This window comes from Python bivittatus, unplaced genomic scaffold, assembly GCF_059951505.1.
Source record: "Python bivittatus isolate LINGU-HERP-01145 unplaced genomic scaffold, Pbiv_v1 ctg000480_np1212, whole genome shotgun sequence".
Lineage (NCBI taxonomy): Eukaryota > Metazoa > Chordata > Lepidosauria > Squamata > Pythonidae > Python > Python bivittatus.
Genome location: NW_028277075.1, coordinates 24,832,121 through 24,842,439, shown reverse-complemented (window position 1 = coordinate 24,842,439; position 10,319 = coordinate 24,832,121). Strand labels below are relative to the sequence as shown.

General features: G+C 38.2%; 1 protein-coding gene across 1 annotated transcript in view; it reads right to left on the bottom strand.

The window, feature by feature from the left end:
• Positions 1-7,183: 7,183 nt before the first annotated feature.
• RTF1 (RTF1 homolog, Paf1/RNA polymerase II complex component) overlaps positions 7,184-10,319 on the bottom strand; it is a 40,626-nt gene continuing 37,490 nt past the window's right edge. The window contains exon 18 of the mRNA XM_007433672.4: positions 7,184-9,922. Coding sequence (XP_007433734.2) covers positions 9,816-9,922 — 107 coding nt within the window. The 3' untranslated portion in view covers positions 7,184-9,815. The remainder of the gene's footprint in view (positions 9,923-10,319) is intronic.

The following is a 10,319-nucleotide window of genomic DNA, read 5'->3' as shown; positions in this document are numbered from 1 at the left end:
AATATGTCAAATGTTAAAGTATTTTGCTCCATTCTGTGTTAGCGAGTTGAATTTAAGTGTTCTTCTCCTTTAATTGTAATTTTTAGTTCCTTCTGGTTCCCTCTAGTGTCCAACCTTCAAAATCCCATCCTATCATTTTTTTTTTTAAGAATTCAAAATAACAGCAGTTTCCCACAGGAAGGATTCTTATAATTAATTTCAAAATCTTATTTCAAATCCATCTGGACCCTTAGTCCATTTATAACTTCCAAAATCAACATTCTAATCACCTTTTTGCTGTTTAGTCCAAAAAAAATTTTTTTTCTACATCTTTAAACTCATACTTAAAACTTCTTTCACTAAGGATTGAAGGAAACTCACCCAGTGTATGTCATAAAACGTGCTGTTTTGAAGGTTCTTAATATTTGAAAAGCAGTTTAAAAAGTAATTCCAGAAGTGATTAAGAAATGAGGCTTGGCCAAACTTTATGTCCATATAGGCTACATTACGATTGTGAGCTTTGATGGAATCCCTCAACTCCCAACTGCTCGACTCACAAGCTGATCGCAAAAACCTTGGTTCCTGCACTCTACTCATGAGGAGCAGCTATCCAGAGTACATGTGGGCAATCTCACAATCTCTCCTTTCTCCAAAGAGATTTTGCTGGCCAGGATCCACCATCTGGCTGCCAATCTCTGCTGTAATGTCATCCCTACTCCTTCAGAGACTCTAGTTTGCCATGTCCTCACTGGAAGTCAGCTCTAAAGTTCCAGAGATTATGATGGGACTAAGTATGGCTTTTAAGCCAGTAATCCTTTTTATAAGAAATTGAAGGAATTTGATATGACAATCCTTTTTATAAGAAATTGAAGGAATTAAATATGAAAATAGTATCATATTTATATAACCACTGGAATAAGTAGTTTGAGTTCCTGCTCTCATATAATTGTGGTGGTTTGCTTTAAATAATGCACAATATGTTTCCTGTGATCTGAAAATGAGATTAATAACTAAAATTTTGCATGTATATGGACACTTCAGAGATATGTTATTAAAGGTTGGTTGCCATCATCATGCTTAGGAGTTGGAACATTAGTTCATATTGTTTGGACTATTGTTCTCACAGTTTGGACTGAAATCAATAGGACTGTTAATGTAACCCTGAATTGACTGTTAGATGTTAAAATGTGCATGTTCTTCTTGTCTATAACCCTAATATTTGGAATCTATCAAGATATCAAGAACTGTGGATTTGGGGGTCATGGGGGCTGAGGATTGGCTAAAAGAATTATCAAACAATACTGGGAGGAGAGTTCTACACGTTTCAAACAAAAGATTTGAATTAGAATTTTTTCAACAAAGGAGCAAGGAAGTCTTTCAAGCAACATGGACACATTTGTTAGAGTTGTTCTGCTTATAATTTAATTTCCCAGGCCTGGTTTTCTTGCACTTTTTTACTATGATGATTATTAATTTGAAAGTTCCATTATATTGTTACTACTGTTGGAGGTATTATTTTATTAATTTGTTTGATATAATATTTTTAAAAAGTAAAATGCAGAAAGTTTTATTGATGCATACTAGTCCTCATATTTAATGGAACATAGTGAAAATAAAAAATCATGACTTAAAAGTTACTTAAAAGAGGGAAAAAGCAACTATCAGAAGTAAGGATTTGGTACTACAATGATTCTGGGGGAGATTTGAAGCTCACCATTAAGGAATCCAGGTAGAGGTATGTGACAGTGGCTTATGTCTGTAACTACTGTGAAATGGCCAATGACATTATCAGTTTTATCTAAACAGAGAGGTACAAACACATCCCTGATATTGACTACACAATTCCAAAAATAAGATGGAGATAAAGAGAAAGTTATGACCTACATTTTAAAAGGAGGACTATATACTGAAGAAGAATCTTTATGAAGGTGGAAGATTCAATACCATTTGAAGCTGAAACATTTCCTGAAGCTTCATCCCCTGCTACAACTAGTAGGGTGATTATACACTTTGGATTCTGCTGTTTTGCCTGATTCACTTAAATTAAAATGTATTATTCTTGCACGTCTAACTGAAACCAGTAGGATAGACCACATGTTGGTTTGGGGTGAGTTATACATTGCCACCTCAGGCTGGGCTGGAGAGGCCATATAGGTCCTGAACTAGTGTCTAGTGATTGTGAGGGTCTGGATGAGTTGTAATAAGGTCAGATTAAATCCTAAAAAGGCAGAGCTGCTGCTCATCATCAGTAAACAGCTGGACAAGCCAATAAAACATTGGTCCCAGTAGTTACTCTTGATGAGATCATGCTCTTCCTGCAAAAGATTTGTGACCTGGAGGTCCTCCTGGACTCTTAACTCCTATTAAAGTACAAGGGGGAAGCCATGGCCATGGGGATCTTCACCCAGTTTTAGGTGGTGCATTAACTGCAACCATATTTGAACTAGGATAGACTAGCAATGATAACTTATGCCTTGATCACCACTCAGCTGGACTACTATTACATGTTCTTGTGATGGAATGTTTACCAGACCCTGGGAACTTGGAGGAAGGAACAGGACTGTTACAAAAAAGATTCCTTAGTCCAAAGGAAGGAACATGAGATACTCAGAGTATCTTTGCCTTAAGTGTGCTAGGTATAAGTTGATCTGGAGACCTGCTTTGGCAGGCTTTCTGTACTGTTACATTACCCTCCTAGCAATAAAGATCTTTCCAGGAATCCAAGTGGTTCTTGTTTCTTGAGTTTGACTTGACAGTTCTACATGGGGCTACCCTTGGAGATGACCCAGAAGGATGATCTGCAGTCATCTGCTGCAGAATATGGTGGCTAGTTGTAATAGTAGGAGTATTCTGCCAGCATAGTGAAGTATAATGTGTTGTTTACATGTATGTTTCCTGGCACAATTCAAATGATTATTACTTTTAAAGCAGCTTCAGAGGATCTTGGAGGAAGCGGATTATTTGGACCCCTTTCAGTCAGGTTTCAGGCTTGGGTATGAGACTGAAACAGCATTGGTCACACTTTTTGATGATCTCTGGTGAAAGCAGAATCGGGGTAATGCATCCATCCTTGCTCTACTTGACCTCTCAGCGGTTTTCAATACCATTGACCATGATATCCTTCTGGACTGGTTGCAGGGGCTGGGGGTGGGTGGCATTGTATTGTGCTGGTTCTTTTCCTTCCTCCATGGCTGGTGTTGGTGTTGATCGGGAATGAGAGGTCCTACCCTCAGCCCCTACATCGTGGGATGCTGCAGGGCTCAGAACTCTCTCTGCTCTTGTTTAATATCTACATGTAGCTGTCTGATAATGTCATCTGTAGCCATAGGGTGAGATATTATCAGTATGCTGATAACAACTAGCTGTATATCTCTGCCCGATGAAGTAAGTGATGCTGTAGGAGTTTTGACAGGGAAAACAGGCTGTGGCTCAACCTTGGCAAGACTGAGTGGCTCTGAGTTTTTGGGCCACCAGGATCTGGGAATTTATTATCAAGTTCTGGATGGGATTACATTGCCTCAGACAGACCCAGTGCACAATCTGGGGGTTCTTCTGGACTAACAACCCCTGCTTGAGAAGCAGGTGACAATTGTGGTTATGTTGGGGGTGGATGGGGTTTTGGTAATTTTTTGTATTGTTTTTGCTTTTAACTTCATAAGCCGCCCAGAGTCACATATGAGAGATGGGCAGCTATATATTCAATAAATCAATAAATCAATAAATACAGTACAGCACTGGAATATATAAAGCAACATACAGGATAGAATCTGCCCATCTACTCATAGTATCTATAGCAGACCTGTTGAGAGCCTCCCTTCCTCACGAGGTTCATGGCATATGGACTTTGTCGCAAATCTTTGAAGACTCACTCTCGGGAGGTATGGATGGCCCCAACCATTTTCATTTCACAAACAAGTGAAAACCATCTTCTTCAATTATGTTTTCAGCCCTTATTTCTTGTTGTGTTACCCTATTTTATTTATTGAAGTTTTGTATTCTATATTTGATTCTGTTGTTACCCACCCAGAGTTTATCAGAACTGGGGGAAGATATAAATACTGGAAAATAAAATAACGAATATCCCAAATCTGATGTGGATTGGAGAAGCCACTGCAGATCTCCACCTCCCATACTTAGTTCAGGAGCAACTGGAAAGGAGAGGCGATCTGGTCCAGCCTCAAATCAGAGTGAGTCTTCCAACTGATTGTGCAAATCACAGACATTTGGATACACGGCAGGTTGGAGGAAGAAGCTGAATGAGAATTATGCATATGGGCACTTTAATATGAGTTTGTGAAGAACTCTAATGTAAATTTTTTTAAAAACCACTATTAGATTTAGATTTTTTAGATTTTTAAATCCCCTTTCTTATTTTTATAAATAACTCAAAGCACCGAACGAGCCTAATACTCCTTCCTCCTCCTATTTTCCCCACTTGATCAAAAGTCTATGGAATTTGATAGGCTTTATCTATTCATAAGGATATACCTATACTACCATGTTGTGCCATTTCTAAAACAACAAACAAGAAGTTTGCTTTTTCCATGCTAGATATTGAAAAGCTAGAGCTCTGATTTTGCCAAATAACCCTCCAGAATTGGGAATGAATTGGGATGAGTTATCCCTTCTTCCCAGCCGGCACAAGATGATTTGGGTTATCTTCCAAACCAAGACTCTGGCTATAAAGTGGGGGGCAGTGCTTGCATAATCATATTTACAATGTAATTGAAAAATATGTTTGTGCTGTTTTTCCCAACCACTTATTAAAGTATTTGCAGTGGTACTACCTGAGCATTCCAAATAGCTCAATTTCTACAGCAACATCAGTGCATTTCTGGCCTAATCTCTACAGATAGGGCAATGATGGTAATTAATTAAATATTTACTTCATAATCTGAAGACTGCACGGTTTTCAATATATTTGATCTAGGATTAATTAAATTTTCTAAAGAAACAGATCTTCAAGGTAATTTCTTTAGTATCTTGCTTTGCTTTATGAGTTGATTCCTTGATAAAAACCTATTGATTTGTTCATGTATGTCTGATTCTGCCTGAAATATTCCTTCTGATATAGTTCTAACTCTAAGGGTAAGCCATTTTGTTCCAGAAAGAGAAGGATAAAAGCCATTTTGAAGAGTCCATTTCTGCCACTGATTAATTCCCAGGAAGCTCTTTTTTTAATCAAAGTGTTACTCTCCCACAATACATTGTAATATTTCCTTTACTACCAAGTCACAACGCAGCTAAATGATGCAGGTATCTTGACCCAATCATGAGTCGTAACTACCTCCAGTAGAGAAGACACGGTTGAAATACCACTTCTTGTATGGTGGAGAAAACCAAGTTCAAAAGTGGGTCTGCTCTAGCTGGAGGCCATGGAAAAAAGATTTTCAGATAAATTCTCCCATTGCTTCCCAATGGGAGAAACAGTTGCTCTTCATTCTAAGCCCTCTTCCTACTAGTCATATGACTCATAGGAGCTGAGCAATTATGAAGGGGTTGGAAAAAATGTAAAAGCCACGCTCTGAATGCTTTCCCTAACCTGTTTATTCTTTGTAACTGAATGGAATGTGAAAAAAAAATCCAAAAAAGCTTCCCCAATGCCTCCATATGGGAAAGATGTTTGGGCAGTAGCTCAGAATCATTCTAATCCCTTCTCCTAATCATGTGACCCAGAGAAGAGCACAGATAACCCACCCTCTGGGCACCATACACAGAAGAACAGATGTAACATAAAGGAAGAGCAGAATCACATACCCACAGACTTTATAATAGAGATACAGGCACCTCCTATGGCTACTCTTGGTAAGTGTTGGAATGAATTCCAAAAGACATAGTCTGCATGGGTTCCCAGTGTTTAATCCTGCAATTACCCTTGAATCCAAACATTCCCCAATTTTCTCCCTTATACTCTATATACTTACAGGTTTTTATATCAAAATCTGACCTGCAGTTTGCTTAATTTCCATGGTGTTTTCATTCCTACCACTATCTCTGTTCTTCTCTGATCTCCCAATCAGATTTACTCTATCACCCTATTGCCTCATGTGTCTTACTACCCTTTGAGAACAAACTTTAACCATAGTAACCTAATTTCAATGTTGCATGGCATCATCAGACGTACAATTTTTTTCAGTGCCATATCCTAAATATGAGCTGTTAGTTTTGAGGACAATTATGGCAGTCATACCAGGAATTGAAATTATTTGGGGAAGCTGCTAAATGTTCTAGCACAGCTTCCTAATCTATTTTTATAATAAATTTATAAATTTATTAAATTTAAGATCCTTAAGTAATGGCTAAACTCCATTCTGCCTCCTGTCATTATTATGTGTATTTGTGATATCCAAACAGATTGTGATATAGCATTCAAGGAATTATTTTTGTGTTACTTATTATAGAGTAAGGTAATTAAAGGCTCTATTTTTTCGCCTCTCCAAATTTATTCCCTAGAACAGCACACTATTTTCACTAATATTATAATTCTTATGGCATATAGCAGCCAATGCTGCCTATTATTCTTTAATTACATATTTCTATCTATATTTTGGGCTCTTTAAGACTGTAGCAGTTCATGCTAAAGTTGACATGTTAACCAAGTAGCTTTTCTCTTTTATGGGTGCTAATTATGTCCCACTTCAAAAATAACTATATACTTTATTGCTGAAATTGTTGAACATTTTTGTGTGCAGCTGATTTTACATTTTGCTGCAGAGGTATGCAACTAAAGGGTATATGTGACTTGAAGAGCCTATCTAAAAATTGTCTGAAAGAAGCATTTTTTTTTAATGTAATAGAAGCAAAATGCTGTTAATTACAAGAGTAATCATATTGTCCATATATAATTAATGCTATTTCAATTAAGGTAATTTTACTTATTTTGACCTACACTTCTGCCTATTTTTTGAAGGACTAACTACCTCCTAATATGTCCCTAAAGCTGAAGAGCATCTCTCAGACTCAGAAAAAGTACACCTTTGCTCTCCTGGTTTTAAATGACTGCTGTATTTTAAAATGCAGTAGAGTTCCCAACATAATTTTGATCTGTCCAGAATTGCCACAGTTACATACCATTAGAAACAATAATTTCTAATAAGTTAACTGAAGAATAACTTTGAAACTTTGGGGACAACTAGATATGAACTCTGAGTGTTGTTGCTCAAAAATATGAATTGCATATTTTTGGTGACTGATATCCAAAGGATTGAACGTGAGCAGCTTTATTAAAACCAACCAGAGTTTATTTATAGAAGTCTATACATTGTAACGAATGCTGCCGAGACATCAATGAATTAAAGCAAATAAACCCATCCCTCCAAATGAGGCTGTGTTGTCATCACTCACTGTCACATGCACTTAAGAGGAGAAAACATTACACCTTCATACACAATTAGTTCCATAGCTATCCGAGAAAAAATACTCCTTCGATGTATTATTCTCACTGAAAAAGATGGTGTACAAGGGCTCAACTATTACCTCTGTGAAAAACAGAATCTCTTGTTTCTGAGTTTAGTACATAGGGGATCCATGGGGACAGCTACCTCACTTGTGTCTTCAAATTCCCCACTTTTTTGAGTAGTTCCTCTAACTCAGTGTTTCTCAACTTCAGCAACTTTAAAGACGTGTGGAGTTCAATTCCCAGAATTCCCCAGCCAGCATTCAAATCTGGGAATTGGCCCACACATCTTAACAGTGCTGGGGCTGAGAAACACTGCTGTAACCCAATTGGAGGGGAAGAAACCAGTGTTTTATTTACAACTTAGAGAAGTCTTCTGCACTTTGATTGTGAAGCCAATGCCATGAAGTCTACCTCTGGCTGCAAAGGTCTGTTGTGAACTGCCATGATATAATTAGGTGGAAACATAAGAAGCTTAGCTAAATCTTTGCTTGCTCTTTCCTTTCTCCCGTGTCACAGCTTTGTAGAAATTGGTGGGCAATCAAAAACCTGCTAACGTATGGCAAATCTATTTTTCTACATCAGAAATATTGATATTGGGGAGATTGACTACTACAGATGATGTTGCTAGGGGGGAAAAAAATCAAGTGATAAAATTGCTTATTTACACAGTATATCATGATGACTCCCAAACAGTTATACACTGGCATATTCTAGAAATCCACTTTAAAAAATAACAGCCCACAAGAGCTTGAGAAATGTAGCTTGAAAAAAAGAGAAACAAAACAAAACAAACAAACCAGAATGATTACATATTTACACAACAGTCCATAAAACTATGGACTATCTAGTAAATAAAGCCACACACTTCACACAATGTGACAAGAACAATCTAAGGAGAAGTCCCCCCCTTCATTTCACCAGGTTTTACAGTTATGTGTATTCCTTGCATTAAATAAGCAATGAAAGAAAAGATTAAAGCATCAAGAAGGATACTCACAGATCACAGCCACGAGATTCAAACCTCTATTTAGATGGAAGCAAAGATATTCTGGGCTTAAAAATGCTTCATGTATGTTAGGATACGATTTCTCCTGATTCTTGAGTCAAGAAAGTATCTCTTGTCTAGGATACTTTCCCAAACTGGCACTAGTGAAACCTGTCATTATTCATGTACTAAGTTCAGTATAACCCACTGTAGTTCATTCTGAAGAGTTTTTGATAAAATGCCATTTATTTACACTTTGATCTTTACACCTGAGTGATTATCAAGAGTCATGTTTCCTACTCAAGCACTCCACAAGTACAATCCTTGTGTTAAGAGTTCTCAACCACACATGTTGTACCTACCAATATCATATAGGTCAAATAACTCCATTTTAAAATAGTCTCCCATTTCTACCATATCCTTCCCATTCGGCATTTTTTTTCCAAAAGGTATTCAAATGAAAACAAGATATCTAGCCTAGAGAAGATGAGGCAACCATGAGGCTGAGCAGAAAAAGTGACGATCACACAGATTTTTGTTGGTGAGGGAGTGGGGGGTAGGAAATGAGAAGATCCAAGTAGCAGCCAGAGAGGAAATAGTGCCCCACCTTCCTATAACAGGTTATTCAAGAGCACATGTATTACTGTGTTACAAAGCCAGATATGGGAGGGAGAGAAGGGAGGGATTTTTATAAAAAGAAACAGAGAAGTTTGAACTTACATAGTTATTGTCAGCCAGGCTTTTTTTGTTTTTTAAAAAAATCACATTTACTAAATTGCCCCTGCTGTGTCAGATGCTCAAATGTAGCTGGTAGAAATTCCAGACAGCTTTAAAGAACTGTGACAAATACAAATTTACTGCAGGTTAAAAATGATAAAAAAACATCTGGAAAAAGTTCACACAGCCCACCCCACCCCCACAAAAATGTACACTTTCACCCTAAACCTGTTTGTAAATATGTCCCTCTCCAAAGCTAGGAGCAAGGGGAAAGAAGAAGAGGGAAAAGTGCAGGTGACCTTCACAAGAGGTCTTGTGCCACTCACGGGTTAATTCTCCTTGCCTGTGATGGTGGGAAAGCAAAGTGCTAACACTGCTCGGCCACCAACAGATTCCTGCAGAAATCCAGATTCCATGTTAACACTGAATACATACAGCCAATTCCAAACAGCTGTACTTCCAAAAGAAAAAAAGGGAAAAATAAAACCCTCCCCCTCCCTAAAAATAGCATGGATCCATATTTGTGTGTGGCAGGAGGAAAGAGCAATAAGGGAAGTCTATACAGCAAAGAGTCAATGGTTTATATTACAGATGGCTGGCAATTTTAAAGAGTCTCTTCCTAGCTCTGCTGCTGCTCCAACCCAGAAGGGTAAACTGAAGTGGAAGGGAAGAAAATAAAGGGTGGGGGGAGATCATGTAGCATGCAGGATCAGAAGCAGCAGAGAGTGGGAATGCTCAAATCAGCCCCCGCCTTTTCTTGTAGTCCTCTAGGTTCAGTGATCGCCGAGGGGCACCATCTTTTGCTGGGGGAGCCTTGGAGGTGATGGCCAGTGTTTTGGACTCTGTGGGAAGACAAGGTGCACACACACAAGTAACTCAGCTGACTGAAGAGAGCAGAAAGCTGCTGAGTTACAGGCAGCCAAGCCAAAATAATTCACTTTTCTTCAAGTGCTTTAGAGAGCAGCCTTCCCTACCATAGTGCCCCTAGATACATTGGACTATAATTCCAGAGTTCCCACCCATCACCCCTTCATTATAATTATTAATTAGTGGCAACTGCTTAATGCAGTAAAAAGGGTCCTGCCCCAATATATTTAAGCAGAAAGTTTAAGTCTAGAAAGTAAACTGCACTGGATCAGGCCACAGGTCCATCTACCTCAGCATTCTGTGTCACATAGTGGCCAACTAGCTACAGAAACTCACACATCTGGACTGGAGGGAAATCACCTCCTACCACCA